The sequence below is a fragment of the Homarus americanus genome, unplaced genomic scaffold (genome assembly GCF_018991925.1).
Source record: "Homarus americanus isolate GMGI-L3 unplaced genomic scaffold, GMGI_Hamer_2.0 scaffold34921, whole genome shotgun sequence".
In the NCBI taxonomy this organism is placed as follows: domain Eukaryota; kingdom Metazoa; phylum Arthropoda; class Malacostraca; order Decapoda; family Nephropidae; genus Homarus; species Homarus americanus.
This window is the reverse complement of record NW_024741901.1, coordinates 5,531,012-5,549,031: the sequence shown is the minus strand read 5'-3', so window position 1 is coordinate 5,549,031 and position 18,020 is coordinate 5,531,012. Positions and strand designations below refer to the sequence as shown.

At 43.0% G+C, this 18,020-nt stretch overlaps 1 protein-coding gene across 1 annotated transcript in view; it reads right to left on the bottom strand.

Moving 5' to 3' along the window:
* The window catches only part of LOC121876282 (voltage-dependent L-type calcium channel subunit beta-1-like), a 165,538-nt gene extending 148,101 nt beyond the window's left edge, over positions 1-17,437 (bottom strand). Inside the window, 1 exon segment of the mRNA XM_042381321.1 lies at positions 16,047-17,437. Within this exon segment, the coding sequence (XP_042237255.1) occupies positions 16,047-16,211 (165 nt within the window). The 5' untranslated portion in view covers positions 16,212-17,437.
* Positions 17,438-18,020: the final 583 nt, after the last annotated feature.

Sequence of the window (18,020 nt, the reverse complement as noted above, 5' to 3'; positions counted from 1 at the left end):
TCGGTATCTCGTATCCAGGTAGTACAGTAACCTAACCTAACCTAACCTAACCTAATCATTAGCCTCCGGACCAAACGGATAGGGACCCATTTGACCTGAGCCCCAATTTGGATCACCATAGTCCCCCTCGTATGTATGTATGCATGTATGTATGTATGTATGTATGTATATATGTATGTATGTATGTATGTATGTATGTATGTATGTATGTATGTATGTATGTATGTATGTATGTATGTATGAATTTAACCCGCTAGCAGTTTGGTTGGCATCCTTGTTGATAAGTAGGTCAAAGATCAAGGTTACAATTAGGTTATTAAGGCAGTACCAGAGGCCAAGGGGGGGGGGGTGGGTGGGACCTCAAGGACGAACTACTTGACCTAAGCCTCGACGTTCTGTGCCTTGGCCTCTATCTTATTAGTCACCCTCAAACTCCTCGACCTCCACACGTGTTTATCGTCATCTCTTTCCTTCGTCTTGTTTGCTCCGTCTGTGTTCCTGTATTTTGTTTACATCGTATATGTGTTTAACTTTTTGTTTGTTTTTCCTTACTCTCATCTATTCTTGTTTATTGTTTACTCCCTTCTATTCTTTCATTCCCTCATTAAACATCTCTCTACCTCTTGTTTGCAGTCTTTGTTTACAGTGATCTGCCCTGGAAGATTATCATCGGTGAATCTGCCAGACTCCCCGAGACGCTTAGTTGATGATGAGCTTTGCCGATTTCACAGCTGAGTGTGTGTGTGTGTGTGTGTGTGTGTGTGTGTGTGTGTGTGTGTGTGTGTGTGTGTGTGTCATTGTTAATACGCAAGTCAACCGTAAATATAAAATAATAATGTTATACCTATTTAAACACTAATGCATATAATTTACAGACAGAAGAAGTAATCACATATTTACATCGACGGAATTTTCATATATAAACAATAAAAGATAAACTTTGATACGTATAATAAACGAAATGACAATAGACCGTACTGAAGGTTAGGCTGTGACCTCTTAATACAGTGGTGATGATGAGGAGTTTCTCAAGATTGATCATATGAACTGAGAGACAATCACCTCACAAGACCAATGTCGCTGTTTATATTGAGACAGTTAGAATGTATTAACTCAGCTTTAAAACTTGAGGTCTTTGTGTATTCTATGTTAATACATCACATACACGTATACAATGAAGAAGTCAAGAGATAAACACTACTATGGAAACGAACTCAGGTATATACGAGGTTTTGTAGTCAATTGTTCTCATGTGATGTGGTGTTAATTTTTCTGTTGTTGCTAAAGTATTAATAACCGGTTTGTAATATACTTTTTACATAGATGAAAATCATAAATAGAAGCCCCAGATGAGTCTTACGTTATATAATTTTAACTTAAAGCTCTGTGAAATTTGCATAATTCTGACGATGGCAAATATGTGGAACTTATTGACATTTGGGGTGTTTGGCATCGACAAAATTATGCAAATTTCACAAAGCATTAAGTTAAAAATCGAGTAAATCTACAAAAAAAAAAATCAACCTATTGTCTTAATTCTTGTCTAATAAGGCAGACTGGAACATAAACACCACTTTACCTTCCTGGCAAACATGGCCCGATAGGACGTGTCTCTGCGGACATCCTGCAAGCGACTCATGGTTCAGGTTCTGGGAGGTGACGGAGCAGAGCAGCAGCAGGAGGCAGGTGGGCTGTGAACCCCCACACTATAACACACACACCTCAGTCACCTGGATCAGCACCACCTACCTCACACACGCCCACACCTTGAGCAGTACTGTCTGTTTCCGTCTCTATAACCTGAAACACGACACTTGTGAGCGACACACACACACACACACTCTGCCCGGGACACATAAACACTCGCTTGATGATCCACCGTTTATGTCACCTCTCCTCCTTGTTATATACACCCTGACACATCACATGGAGTTGAGTAGTTTCTGGAGTGTCTGTTAAACACTTGAGTGCGACACCTTCCACCGTCAGATACACTTGTACACTCCCAAAGGTGTTGGCCACTACTCCAGAATCAACAGCGAGTAGCGAAGTCTTGAACTAAATACCAAGACTCACTGTAATAACCACTCAGGATTTACTACACAACACACACAGTGAAGAGATGCCGTGGCTTTCAGTCTGTATTTTTCTACACTCTCGAGGTGTTGTAACATATTTTGGATGTTTGCGATGAAGCAGCCAGGCAGGGAAGGGAGCAATGAGGGGCATCTAATACTCTCATCAACGTTGTATTGCTCCGTGAATCATGACTACCTTTCAGTGAGAGTGTAGCAACTATTTATGTCTCTCAGACCATGATACTAACTTTGATAGTAATAATAACACAAGATGGTGCACTAAGGTACCATAGGTGATTGACGTGTTTGGCAAGTCTCGGATAGATTCAATATCAACACAATGTTCTTAAGTTATCAAGTATTCAAGCATCAGACATTAACTGTTTTAGTGTTTATTAATATCTTATTATACGTGTATACAGGGTGTCCCAGAAGTGCCATGAGAGGAATGATCAAAACAACTTGTATCTATTAGGTATTACATACATGCTTGTTTAAATCGTATCCCGACCATCTCAAGACAAATGTGATGAGCTGTGTTAAAGGAAGTCACTTACAATGGTTTAGTTCCTGGAGCGATCAGTGAGTCGTTAGGGAGGTGCATTGACCACTAAGGAAAAACCATAAGGACTGACTACCTCCACCACAGCGTGTCACAGTTTGTCTCAACATGGACAGGATAAATTACTTACATTGTTAATTTTGATAATTTCTCTCACAATAACTTTAGCTTCCCTGTATACATAATTATGTCCACCAGTAAACAACTATTGATCAACATGATTTCAACTAACACTGTGGACGTTTTTCCTTCATTGTGTGTAAACAAGAGACATTAATATCATACTAAACCAACAGTCTTCCAGCTAGGCACCTGACACAAACACCAGACTTGTACATTCAACAGTACTTCACGGAACTGTCATGAGGTACCACAACTCTGCAGGCTGTGACCAACAAACTCGTTTTTTGGTAACGAGGTAGTGCCGTGGCCGGTCCCTGAGAGGGGGCCACGCATAATGTTACAGGTGGTGGGTGACCCCGCGTTACCACTAAGCCTCTGGGACGCACGGCACCAGCTCCAGCAATCAACCTTAAAATCAATCAGTGGTGAAGCTGCAGCAGGTATGTGTAGCGGCCAGGTGAGCTTTATCCTCGAGGCGAGCTTGGCAGCGTCCACAAGGCTTCAATAATGTTGGGCGTGTGCACAAGTCTGCATCACGGGCCTTGTCAACCTTACGTTCCTTCACTAGCCCGTGACGCTGGGTGGTGATGTGCCTCTCCACCGTTGTGATCAAATTCACCCTCTGCACTTGCCACTACACATTCCAAGAGGTCGTGCCTGTTCACAAGCTAAATAGGAGCAAAACAGCCCACTTTATCCAGGTATCAGAGGGAGCGCCACCATCAGAGTAAAAGTACCCATCCGTCCGGGTGGTGGAGGCCTCGAGACTTGGGCAGCCTCACGCCGTCCAAAATAGCCCGGGCAGCAGCGACACATACCCGCGCCAGCCCTCTGCCGGCACACACACACACTACACCTGCCTACACTGCCCGCAACACTCAATACTCTGGTTACAACAAAAGTAACAAATACACAACGCTAAACAAGCCTCAGTGTAAAAGACAAACCCAAGCGTTATTATGTCTAGCTATTAAGTTTTGAAGCAGTGTTCTCAATGAAGTGGAAGTTGTTGATACTCAGGTGGACAATGATAAGGACTAACAAAATAGTTTACTATCTTTATACTGGCAGGAATTAGACCAAAGTCTCTCCAAATGCGCAATATTCTACCCAGAGAGCAAGTAATCTTTGGTTCATTTAAGAGTTTCCTTGACAATGACTACACTTAAAAATAACAATGTCTGCCATTTGTTTACTTACACAATAAAAACCCTATAAAGAGCTACGTATTAGTTTACAAAAATAACATAGAAGATAAATCAATATCCAGCCACATGTGTCACGTAACCCTGACATAAATAATGTGTTGCATGAGCGAGTCCTTGACTTTGTCCCAAGATTTCTACAACTGAACAATATAATAATTGTTTACATCTAACATAAGGTAAAGAGAATACATAAGATAATACTGCGGAAGGGGGATGGGAGAGGAAGGGAAGGAGGAGAGAAGTAGGGGAAGGGGAGGAGGGGGAGAAGGGAGGGGAGGGCAGGGGATGTAGGAGAGAAGGGAGGGGAGGGAGGAGAGAAGGAAGTGAGAGAGGAAGAAACTTTTAATTCAACATACTGTTAAGCAGGAAGTATTATGGTTGATGAAGACTTCCTGCCATCAGCAAGTCATCATAAACCACGACAGAGGAATCAGCCGGGTTATCATTGTTCACATATAAACAAACACGTGCGTCTTTACTGAAAAAGTTCGCTCACTGACGCCATTATGAAGCAGAGTGTTGATGCAGTGAGTCAGCTGATGGCGTCGACCACACTTTCATTTATAAAGTAAGAGACTCAAGGCAGAAATATAAGATTATATTTAATAATGTCTTAAACATTTTATCTTCATTCCACGAAAATTTCAATTTACCTCCATTTATACAAGGATTTATTACACCACCTAAATTGTTTCTATATATAAGTAACTGTTGGTCCATCTGCATTTCAATACCTCTCCAGGGGAAGTTTCCTACACGTCAGTACACACACAGTCAGCAGGACGTCAGGCTGTGTGTGTTTTAGAGAGAAAAAGGTTGAAGCATTTTTTTTCATTCCAGCAACTTGTAATATAACTCTTGAGAAGACACAGAGGGAGGGGGTAACACCTTAGCTCTCGTCTTCAGAGCCAACTAAATTTACAGGGACTGAGAGAAGCTTAAATGCAATGGGTGACCTTGCATGACATCAGGTCAGGTCAATAACATGGGACCCACGACGAGTCAACGTTTATATCTGATAGTTACTGAGGTCAAGGAGGGGATGGGGTAGAAGAGGAGGAGGAAGAGGAAGAGATAAGAGAAGAATGCGCGAAGGAAGAGAGAGACAGAGAGAGAGTTACCATCTGGTGTCCCTCGTTACCTCTCACGTGCTGAAGGAGAAGCAACGTCGTTTTATTTTGTAATAGGGAGACGTTTGTCACCTACAGACGGGGGCTCACCACGACCAAGAGAGCAGCACTTCATAGTCGGGTGTCAAGAGAGACTGTCACTTGTGGACACCTGTAAGAATAATCGTCTCATTTGTTTTTTTACTCCTAACAATGATCACGGGGACAAGATATTCAACTTCGTTATTCTTTTGTTGTTCAGCGTCACCCGGGCCCGATAATATCACCATTCGAGTCTTATGTCAAGTACTTACAGTACAGGCGAAGAATCCATCAATGGAATATCTATATTAATAAATGGCTACAACTTGGGCCACGTCATATGGCAACACCGCTGATGAATGGATGGGGTGATGCTCACTTGTTTGAATGCGCGCCAAAACCATCACCAGTGACATAATTTCCATGGTTCTTGTTTACTTTCCCACAAGAAGGGACCTTGTTTAGCGTGGGATCCTCTCTGGCCATTTACTGATCAGAGAAAGAGAAAATAGTTTTTATCATCTCCAAATATACCAGTTGGCTGCCTAACAACACATCGGGGAGACATCAAGTGTTAATGGAGCGAGGCAACTTTGATTCAGCTTTCATTCCACCAGTCTCTGTGCTGGTGACATTACAGTAGGTGACATTATCAACGATTTTCTGTACGAATTAAAGGTTTACGAGATACATTTAATCCCAGCATAGTCCCTACCCTTTTTAGTAATGTCAAAAGTTAACTAACGTAACCATAATGCCGCCACGCGCTACATATATATAATTCCAACAGTAATGAACTCAATTTAATCGTCAACTTCTCAAGCCAAATGAAGCATCTAGTTCTTAAAGGGCAATTCCTCTCTTGTTTAAAATTTTCAAACGTTTCAAATTTTTAAGTAATTAACGTACGTCACTTTCAATTAATTTCTGGACCATTCAAGGGACAATACTTACATCTTGGGCACACAGTCACACATTACATATCTAGATAAATAAATAAAATAAATAATATAGAGAGCAAACATGGATTAGATTTCTTGCTACATACAGTACAATATATAGTTAGCAACACGTGATCGCGGGCCCTTCGTGGCCTTGTGAGAGTTTGAACGCTCGTGACAGCGTACAGCGAATGAGGGTGCGCCAAGTCCGTGACTTGCATAGTTAAATAGGGTGCGCCAAGTCCGTAGACTTGCATAGTTAATTAGGGTGCGCCAAGTCCGTAGACTTGCATAGTTAATTAGGGTGCGCCAAGTCCGTAGACTTGCATAGTTAATTAGGGCGCGCCAAGTCCGTAGACTTGCATAGTTAATTAGGGTGCGCCAAGTCCGTAGACTTGCATAGTTAATTAGGGTGCGCCAAGTCCGTAGACTTGCATCGTTTTCCATCGTAAATAAAATTGTTAATTAATGCCTTCCTAAAGAAACCATCGACATGGGACCAGGTTTATTCCACTCTACAATTTTTTTGCGATTTTTCCACCAAGTTTGATGAAAAATGATTGTGCCGTTTTGGCTGCCCAGAACACACACAAACAAACAGACAGACAGACAGACAGACAGACACACGCCTAGTCCTATAATATATTAGATAAGAGATGATCCTTCACCGTGTACCAGCCAGCTTGAGAGAACAGCGTAGTCCCAGAACACGAGAGAGAGAGAGAGAGAGAGATCTACGGCACTGAACAGAACCGTTTGAAGCTGTTGGCAGGGTGACGTCCAACCCACGACTGGTTACATGACACAAATTCTACCGCCAAACTCAAACAGGTCGAGACTCAAACTAAAAAAACAACAACAAACTAATATGTAATGTACTTAGTCTAGGAGATGTAAACAGAGAAACCAGATACCAGATGAGCAACGTTGTTATAGAGAAATCCGAGTGTGAGAAAGATTTAGGAATAATGATAAGTAGGAATCTTAAACCAAGTCAACAATGTGTATTTGCTCGAAACAAGGCTAGCAAAGTGTTTGGGTTCATACAAAGGAGTGTTAGCTACAAGACTAGTGAGGTTATCCTAAACTATATCTTGCGCTTGTGAGACCTCACTTGGATTATGCAGTGCAGTTCTGGTCACTGCACTACAGATTGGATATAGAATCCCTAGAAAAGAATTTGAGAGGGGCAGCAAGGAGCTAATCCTGGCACTCACTCTCTGAGAGACGTAGAGTGAGGGGCGATATGATAGAGGTGTATAAATGGAAGTCGGGGCTAAACAAAGGGGACATTACAAAGGCACTCAAACTATCCAACCAAGAGCGAACTCGTAACAAATTTAGACAAATTTTGATTTAGGCGCGAAATAGGTAAACATTGGTTTGGAAATAGAGTAGTGGATGAATGGAACAAGTTACCAAACATCATCATTAACTCGAATACGCTGGATAGCTTCAAACATAAGTTGGATGGATATATGAGTGATAGGGGTTGGGTGTAAATGGGACGGCCCAGTATGGGCCAATAGGCCCGCTGCAGTTTCCTCCATTCTTATGTTCTTATGTTCTAGTCAACAACAACAACCAAAAAAATTCTGCACCTTTATGTTGTTATACAATTTGACACACCGGACCAAGAATTCTGAACAACACTCATTTACGCGGGTGATTCCTGTTAATTTCTCTGTATTAACTATATGTGATATAAAAAATACATCATACTGGTTATACACACACAACCAGAAATGCCAACCTTACCAAATTAAGATGGCCTCAGTTAGTGATCTCATAATAATTAATGAAAATCCTCAATTGTAGTTACCAATGTGTCAGTATCCAGGCAGGTGTAGACATGGCGGTGCAAAGTTTACACGAGAAATTGGGTCAGTTATGGGCGAAAAAAATTACGTATGTAAGTATGTATGTATGTATGTATGTATGTATGTATGTATGTATGTATGTATGTATGTGTAAGGTTTTCGTACATATATTGTTGTGGTCGTTGAGAGGATGAAGAAAAATATTTACATCGTTTTAAAATTAGATCTATTTTTGAGGGTAATCCCCCGTCACCGTGGCAACATAAGAAACACGAATTTTAAAACAAATGTTGTGTGGGGGAGTCATTCTTATTTACTCAACAATATTTACTTTTTTTAATATTTCTTTAAATTAGGGGAGTATATAAGCTGCCATTTTGTCTGTATGTCATGTTGTCTGTCTTAGAATTGATGATTGGTCTATAACTAGTATGTCAGGTTCCAACATTCAAATACAGGCTTCTAATTTATTTATTTATTTATTTTTATCTTCAAAGTAAATATTATCAAACACATTTCTTTGATAAGTTTTATACATATAAGAAAATAAGAATGGAGGAACTGCAGCGGGCCTATTGGTCCATACTGGGCAGTCCCATTTACACCCAATCCCTATCGCTCATATATCCATCCAACCTATGTTTGAAGCTATCCATCGTACTCGAGTTAATGATGATGTTCGGTAACTTGTTCCACTCATCCACTACTCTATTTCCAAACCAGTGTTTACCTATTTCGCGCCTAAATCTAAATTTGTCTAATTTAAAACCATTGCCACGAGTTCGCTCTTGGTTGGATAGTTTGAGTACCTTTGCTATATCACCTTTGTTTAGCCCTGACTTCCATTTATACACCTCGATCATATCGCCCCTCACTCTACGTCTCTCGAGGGAGTGCAAATTAAGATGCTTTAACCTGTCTGTACTCAAGGTTCCTAATGCCCGGGATTAGTCTTGTCATTCTCCTCTAAATTCTTTCTAAGGATTCAATATCCATTCTGTAATACGGTGACCAGAATTGAACTGAATAATCCAAGTGAGGTCTCACAAGCGCAAGATATAGTTTTAGGATGACCTCGCTAGTCTTGTAACTAACACTCCTATGTATAAACCCAAGTACTTTATTAGCCTTGTTTCGAGCAAATACACATTGTTTACTTGGCTTAAGATTCCTACTTATCATTACTCCTAAATCTTTCTCGCATTCGGATTTGTCTATAACATCGTTGTTCAACTGGTATCTGTTTTACGTGTTTACATCTCCTAGACTAAGTACTTTACATTTGTCCACATTGAATTTCATGTGCCATTTTTCAGACCATTCGAAAATTTTTTTAGATCTTCCTGTAGTTTTGCGGAGACTACACACGCTCACCGTACCGCACACGACAGGTACAAATGCACACGACATGATCACACGCCCACCGTACCCTACGCTACAGGTAAACACGCCCACCGTACCCCACACGCCAGGTACACACGGCCTCCGTACCCCACACGCCCGCCGGACCCCAACACATGGATGACCTACTTATCATGCCAATAACACAAAACTGGCTCAGTACAGGAAGTTAAGGATTCAATATTAATGTAAGTAAATATGTCAACTCTAGTGGAGGGTCATATGAACACACACACACACACACACGCACACACACACACACACACACACACACACACACACACACACACACACACACACACACACACACACACACACACACACACACACACACACACACACACACACACACACACACACACACACACACACACACACCTGAGTAGAGTACTCCTCCAACACCAGTACCTGACCCTTGTTACTCACTCGCCACCATAATGTAAAGCAACAGTGCATCAGGAAACAGTCATCACCCATCATAACACCCTCAGAGACACTGACTTACTAATGGAAGATGGGTTATATGTTATATTATCCTGTGTGTACACTAGGGGGCCTTCATGACGACGGAGAGGTGAGTCTTATAGGTAAGGGCGGTGACATTGACCTTGGTTGGGTAGAGGAAACGTCCCAACTAACGTATGGTCGACAAGGCAACGGCCAATGGATGTGTCAATATCAAGATCGTTAACCCTTCATTATTGGTTTCTGCTATCAGTGCTGAGGTCAAGGAACTCGGAGGCCGAGTATTGGAGGTATTGACAGGGCCTCGTCTCCCGAGGCACCAGTATGGGAGATCAATAACCAAGGCGCACATCTGTTGGCTTGCCAGGGGCACAACCTGCACAACCTACACTACTTCACCCTATACTTGAAGTACCGCTGTGTGTGTGTGTGTGTGTGTGTGTGTGTGTGACATATTAACTCACTACATCCTACTATATACCTCACTACAGTCCGTATATCCTCAGCTTTGCTTCCATACACAAGTGTGACTTAGCAAGAGTCTAAGTCAGTCTTTACTTTCCAGACTGAAGTGATAAATTTGACCTGCTTTCAAGGTGACCTTTGAACAGACTACAGCGTGACCTTTGGCATGATAACACCCTGACATCTGACTTCCCTAAAGCTCGACATTTTACCTGACAATAATCGATAACCAGCCACCAGGCGGACTTCTTCGGCCTGCTGCTATAGTAACTGACGACAAGTTGGTAGAGACCTTCGCCTGGCAAGTGTCAACAGTCTGATTCACGTGAGCACATGATAACAACACCTAACACCTCTTAAACATTATATTGAAGTTATGTTCCGTGTCTGAGGTGCACAACACAACACAACAGTTTTTCATCTCCTTAAAGCTCAATAAAACATTATACCATCAACATTAACCTCGTGATAATTGCCTCGCTCTATGATCATCTGGTAGCTGACACTTCTGCAACTCGTATTTAAGTCCTCGGAATGACAGCCAACACAAGCTGAGATCCTAATCACTATTCACCCCAACTCAACCTTCACTCAGCTGGAAGGAAATTTGTGGAGGAAATTTCAGTTACGTTAGATTAGGTTGGCTAGGATGATGTTTTTTTTTCACCCCCTAGCCTCTCATTTCTCGACATAAACTCAGCTCCAGGTGCCGAAAGATCATACAGCCACAGGAATCAGTCACACCATAACACACTTCTCGTTTTGTAACTTGTACGTTGTAAGGTTGTGTATCGGAGAGAGAGAGAGAGAGAGAGAGAGAGAGAGAGAGAGAGGAGAAAAAACTCAGTCATATGGTTTCGTTTTCACCCGTGTCGTAAGTAACCATAGAGGTACTCAGTGATGGTCGACCACAGGGGTTCTCTCTCGCTCTCTTACTCTGATTCATCTAACTTTTGTGGATCATTCAACAGTATATTTTATAAATAACTGTACTACTGAAGTAACAAGACGCGAGACAAGACTAAAAATGTACAACTAAACTTCAATAAATAAAATATAAAACCTAAACTCGTGTCTAGCACATAATAGGAACTCTGACGTTTGATTCAGCCAACCACCCACAATATTGTATCCCGGTCAAGTGCCGCGGTTACCAGTAAACAGAAACTTGGGTTAACATACTAAAACATCTTGTCGTCGGATGTACAGAGAGGCTGAACTCAGTGTACTCATCTAACCTTTCTGGACACTTGTTGTTTCCTACAGTGTTGGTTAGGTGGCACTATATGAGCAGGCACTTCATTAAACGAGAATTCATGAGGCGTGTGAGGCCGCAGGAGACCTCTAGCCTCTGACACTGGTGACCTCTGACCTCTTAATGGACACAGGTGGACACACTACCACTGACTACACTTGGTTGTGTTTATGATGTTGTAGTAACACACCTCAGTATGTAAAGTTAGAAGCAGTAATCACCCCCCAGTAGCCGGAGCCACGGCAAGGTGAAGGCCTGGTGATCGGACAACCCCCTCCCCCCAGTCTAAACATTGTTGGGTAGCTGTGTAACTATCGTGGCTGGTGAAGTTGCACTGTGTCAACATGGGCCTTCACTGGATGTAGTTCCAGTTGCTAGGGTGGGGGGGAGGGGGGCAATTACCGCTTCTAACTATACAATCACCTCAACAGTTCACAGTTTACGCCAGCACTACATGTTAAAACGCTGGACAAAGGAGAGGCGGCAGCAAGACAGGTAGCTGACAAACAAACACACTCCACTTACTGTACACCTTCTTTCCTTAAAGTATGTAGGGCAACTTTATCATGTACAAATGTCATGTTCAAGAGTAGTCGCTTCGTATATCATCTTCCGAAGTTGGCAAATATATATATAAATATATATTACCTTAAACAAGTGTAACTGCAATGAACAACAAGTGAGAAGGAACACAGCTGCAAGGTTGAGTACAGTAGACATTCTCCTGGCAGCGAGCGTGGTAACTGGCCAGAGAATTCCTAGTTTTTGCCAATGTTTCTTCCCAGATTATCTGTTGCCTTTGCTGGGGACACTCGTCTACTTGTATGAATAATATATCAGACAGACTATTATTATTCATAAGAATTTTAAGTCTAGAAATACAGCCAGGAGGACCGCACGTTCAGCAGTGTGAGATGAAAATAGTCTATACCTCAGGTGTTGTCTTATGTGCTATTAAATTAATGTGATTATTATTTAACAATAAACATAAGAGTCTCGGCACCACAGCAGCAGGAAAAATGTGCTTCTGTCCTAAAAGACCTCATCCCATCCTACGCACTTGGATTAAATATAGGATTGGGCCCCGTGACCATTAGTCCTGAACGGTTAGGTTAGCTTGGGGTCTATCAGGACTAGGGCCTGTGTGACCAGACACCGTTATCACTGACCACCAGATAAGGTGGAACAGGCCGGGAGCTGTGACTGTCACATTCCCCAGACCCTTTGTGAGATGGTGACACCCCCGTCACACACCGGGGAGGAAGGGTAAACGGCCCCATAGTTATCCTCCCTCCCTATCTCCCTTCCTCCCCATTTATCTCCCATACCTCTACTTTATTTCCACCTCTCTCCTTTATTCTACTCTCCCTCTCCATTTCTCCCCATCAATCTAACATTCCTCATCATTCAGGTCTTCGCCTCAGTCCATCCTGCTGCGGTGGACCACAATCCTAAGGTGCTCCAATAGGTACGAATACAAAAGGTTAAATTAGATTAGATTAGGCCCACTTGACCTCTAGCCTCCGGGCTTGATACTCGTCTGTATTTAATTGACGAGGTACAGTACCGCCAGAGAACAGCGAGCAGGGGCGGCAAATACGCTCTTGACTCTATAACATAAGGGCAGCCCACATACAACCGCCCACCACCCACACTCACAACACACAGGTCGCAGAGAGGTTTAGTCTGTAACTCCTGTCAAACATAATTGTTACACGATTAATGAGGAAATCGATTGGTGTGGTTGTTGGCACTGACTCCGCCCACAATACTGTGTGTGACCATTCACAATGCAAAAGAGAGTGAGTGATTGGATGCTCAAATAACACTTTGAATTACGGGTGAGCTTCTCTGAAAACACTTATAGTAGTTTAGATGAGGCTGGTGTGTGTGTGAAGGCGTGGGGTGGTGGCGGTCTAAGTCATTTCACTAGACAAATTATAGTGTTATTCCAGGTAACTGTACGAGTGTATGAGTGGGGTGGAGGACCTCCCATGGTAAGTGTAGGACATAACTAAAACATAGTGTCCTGCGTCTTAAGAGTAAGTTAACTTCCCCTATTAACTTGTGTTGACCTAACTACCCGGAGCTCCTCCCCACAACTGATGGACAAGTTTAGAATATTACTCTTATTTCTCATGAAGACAGAACAATGAGTGAGACTATTAACATTATATTCTTGTTGTAATTGATGATCCTCTTCATTCACTTTTATAATTAAGGGAATAATCAATCATAAAACACCCCCCCACCCCCCCGCTGTTACAACATATAACAGTAAAAACAGCGTAAGCTAACAGTAAGCAATGACTCGGTAAATAAGAACATGTGAGAACAGCAATAGTGTAAGTTAATACAGCGGCACAGAAAGTAGCACAAGGAAATCCTATACAGTCAAGACAGGGATTCACAAGGACAGGTAGTCAGCGCTTTAGGGCTTCTGGGCTGCTTACTTGCTGCACTGTCAATGAATCACTGCACTTAACTTCTGCTCGACCAGTGACTGTCTCTGTTGGCCTTCTTGACTGTCACTGGTCGCTGCGTCGTGGTGTACCGGTGCAGAGCTTTCCTACGAGGTGTGAGGCACAGGCAGGGTGACGGGGATCAACGTTCACTCTCCTTCACGTGTTTTCACTCTTTCTCTCTGGGGCGTTCCCTTATGTCGTTCCTCTCACATAACAAGGCCATGTTGTGTACCTCTACTGCTTCAACCTACAGCCCAGCAGCCACTCGTCGATCACTAGCCCTCCCTCCCCCGCCCCTGACGCCAGCTTGTCTGATATCTAGGTGCCATTTCACTGTCAAAGAATCAATGCGCTTAATTCTGCCTGGTGATTAATTTTCATTTTCTATATTATCACTTGACGCTGACTCTTGTGAGCCAGCCACCATCAGCAAGTTGAGTGTTACAGAAAGTGCTGTAACTCACTACAGTTCCGTCCAGGTTCAGTAAAGTAATCCAACAACTACCCGACAGACTATGTAGTCGTGAAAATGTGGTGTAATGGTTAGTATGTTCGCCTCGCAAGGGAGTGGTTCCAGGATCGATCCCCGGGAAGGATGAAACTATGAGTAAGTTTATTTGCCTCTGTCTACCCAGCAGTAATTGGGAACCTGTATGCTAATCGATTTTTGGATCGTGTTCTGGGTAATAGTCAGCCAGAGCAATTTGCGAGTTGTCCGGTCTTCTTGAATACAGCTCGTTAAATCAGGGTGTGGTTATTGTGTTGATGACAGCTTCTACACCTTAAACAAATTCACGCATAGGTGGCCCTAGGGCTGGCTATTATTCTAGTTGTGAGTCAAGGAGAAGTTAGGACAATCTTCGAAAATTATCACTGCCACAGTACCACCGTCGCTCACACCAGCATTGTTCACTGATACGGTTCACTCCTTGTGGACAAGAGACTGAATATTTTATCTTGCCCACACGGCACTTTCAACAGCTGCTGTGTACAACAATCTAACAGAGTTTAGTTTCATCAGCATATGATTTCCTCCAGTCTAACCCATCAACCTCCAACACCTTCAGTTAAGAGATGACGCCCTCTAACCTAACCTAACCCATCAACCTCCAACACCTTCAGTTAAGAGATGACGCCCTCTAACCTAACCTAACCCATCAACCTCCAACACCTTCAGCCTCTAAGTTAAGAGATGACGCCCTCTAACCTAACCTAACCCATCAACCTCCAACACCTTTAGTTAAGAGACGACGCCCTCTAACCTAACCTAACCCATCAACCTCCAACACCTTCAGTTAAGAGATGACGCCCTCTAACCTAACCTAACCCATCAACCTCCAACACCTTCAGTTAAGAGACGACGCCCTCTAACCTAACCTAACCCATCAACCTCCAACACCTTCAGTTAAGAGACGACGCCCTCTAACCTAACCTAACCCATCAACCTCCAACACCTTCAGTTAAGAGATGACGCCCTCTAACCTAACCTAACCCATCAACCTCCAACACCTTCAGTTAAGAGATGACGCCCTCTAACCTAACCTAACCCATCAACCTCCAACACCTTCAGTTAAGAGATGACGCCCTCTAACCTAACCTAACCCATCAACCTCCAACACCTTCAGTTAAGAGATGACGCCCTCTAACCTAACCTAACCCATCAACCTCCAACACCTTCAGTTAAGAGATGACGCCCTCTAACCTAACCTAACCCATCAACCTCCAACACCTACAGTTAAGAGACGACGCCCTCTAACCTAACCTAACCCATCAACCTCCAACACCTTCAGTTAAGAGATGACGCCCTCTAGCAGAGACAACAGCAAGCGTTTGGTCTCACCTGTCTCCTACTAATGGTTGACAATGTTTACACCGACGACGGCGATAGCGGAGGGTAAGCCAGGTAAGCCATAAGGTCTTCTGTAAGCCAGGTAAGCCATAAGGTCTTCTGTAAGCCAGGTAAGCCATAAGGTCTTCTGTAAGCCAATTATAAGTACATTTAAGCTGAGGTAGCGAGGACAAATGTGTGGTAGTGGTGAGTGGCGCACACTGGGGAAGTATTATGGAACACACTGGAGGGAGTGAGTGATGCAGCACACTACTGGTACATACTTTGCGTGGTCTAGAGTGGTGTTTTAACTTGGCTTGGTGGACGGCGTCGCTGAACCAGTGGGACACCGAATCTCCAAACTTGATGTCATCGGGAGAGTCAATGTCGAAGCAGTCGGCGAAATCAGCTGGCGGCTTGGGCTTGGGGATCTTGACGTTGCGGTACATGATGGTGGCGGCCCACTATGACGCCTCACTACAGTACTGGTCTTACAGTTGACGATGATAAACTTCAGGAGCGTCTACCACCTAAAGATACTTTCACCTTCCAGTAACTCACTATAAAAACTCATTATTAAACTAAAAATTGAAGATAAAAATCTTTCCACCCTGGTGGTGATCTCCAGCACTGCAGTCACTTGGTAAAAACACTCGCTTGATGGAACAAAGAACTAACTGTAGCTTTTAAACAACTACAGAGCGGACACATTTGTTTCTGTCTGTGACATTTTATTGACACCTTTTTGATAAACTCCTGGACTCGCGCCTACGTCACCTCCATCCAAAAATGATCAACGAATCACAAACACTTCTGTGTAATTTGATATTTCACTTCCTGTGCGACAAGTCTTGCCATGCCCTTCATTGAAATATTTGTTAAAATCGGTACGTTACTCTGTGCACAACACCCGACATTTCTGGTAATACAGCGGCCTCTTAACACAATGGTACGAGACCTCATATCAACATACATAGTATCGTACAGTGGTGTGGAGGCCATTCTTCCAAACTAAGCTCAAGAGTTGTGCTTCGTGTCTCCACTGGGTATACACTACTATAGGTAAATTGATGTTTGTGTTTACAGAGTCCCTTGATTGAGGAAGAGTCACACATCCATAACCTGGGTGTACATGCACACTTAAAGGTGGAACTGTAAAGAAAACACCATGGCCGTCTGTGCTACGTTCAAATCCACATCAAGTCACAAGAGAATGGAACAGCGGGCATGGTGAAGACTACAGTTAAATGGAGAAAATGATGAAATAGTTGGGATGTTGAACTTCCTCGAGGGACACTGTAAACACCCTCCGTTATCGCTAATTTATCCTCCAGAGTACGAGTGAAAAACGTACCCAAGACCTGTGTTAAACGTTCAGGTAAAGAATACGAGAGGACATGAGGCTGGGGAACAAGAGGATAGGCGGCTCACCATTTAATCTCATCACACATAGAACACACTCCACCGACTCTCATACAAATAAAGATAAAATGAAGAAGAGTTAATAGTTTTTGTACCTTGAGAGAAGTGAATAATTTGCTCCTGAGTTGAGAGTTTTTTTTGTACCATCAACTAAATGAATATTCTGTTCCCTAGTTAATAATTTCTGTGCAGTCATATAGGTGAATGTGTTAGTCAGGGCGGCAGCAAGCTTGTGATATATACAGTAGCGCGGTTATGACTGACACACACACACACACACACACACACACACACACACACACACACACACACACACACACACACACACACACACACACACACACACACACACACACACACACACACACACACACACACACACACACACACACACACACACACACACACACACACACACACACACACACACACACACACACACACACACACACACACACACACACACACACACACACACACACACACACACACACACACACACACACACACACACACACACACACACACACACACACACACACACACACACACACACACACACACACACACACACACACACACACACACACACACACACACACACACACACACACACACACACACACACACACACACACACACACACACACACACACACACACACACACACACACACACACACACACACACACACACACACACACACACACACACACACACACACACACACACACACACACACACACACCCACACACACACACACGATTATAATTAGACTTTTTTAATAAGAAATTTTATAGTTGTACAAATTTTTTCTTTTATAAAACATCTTAAT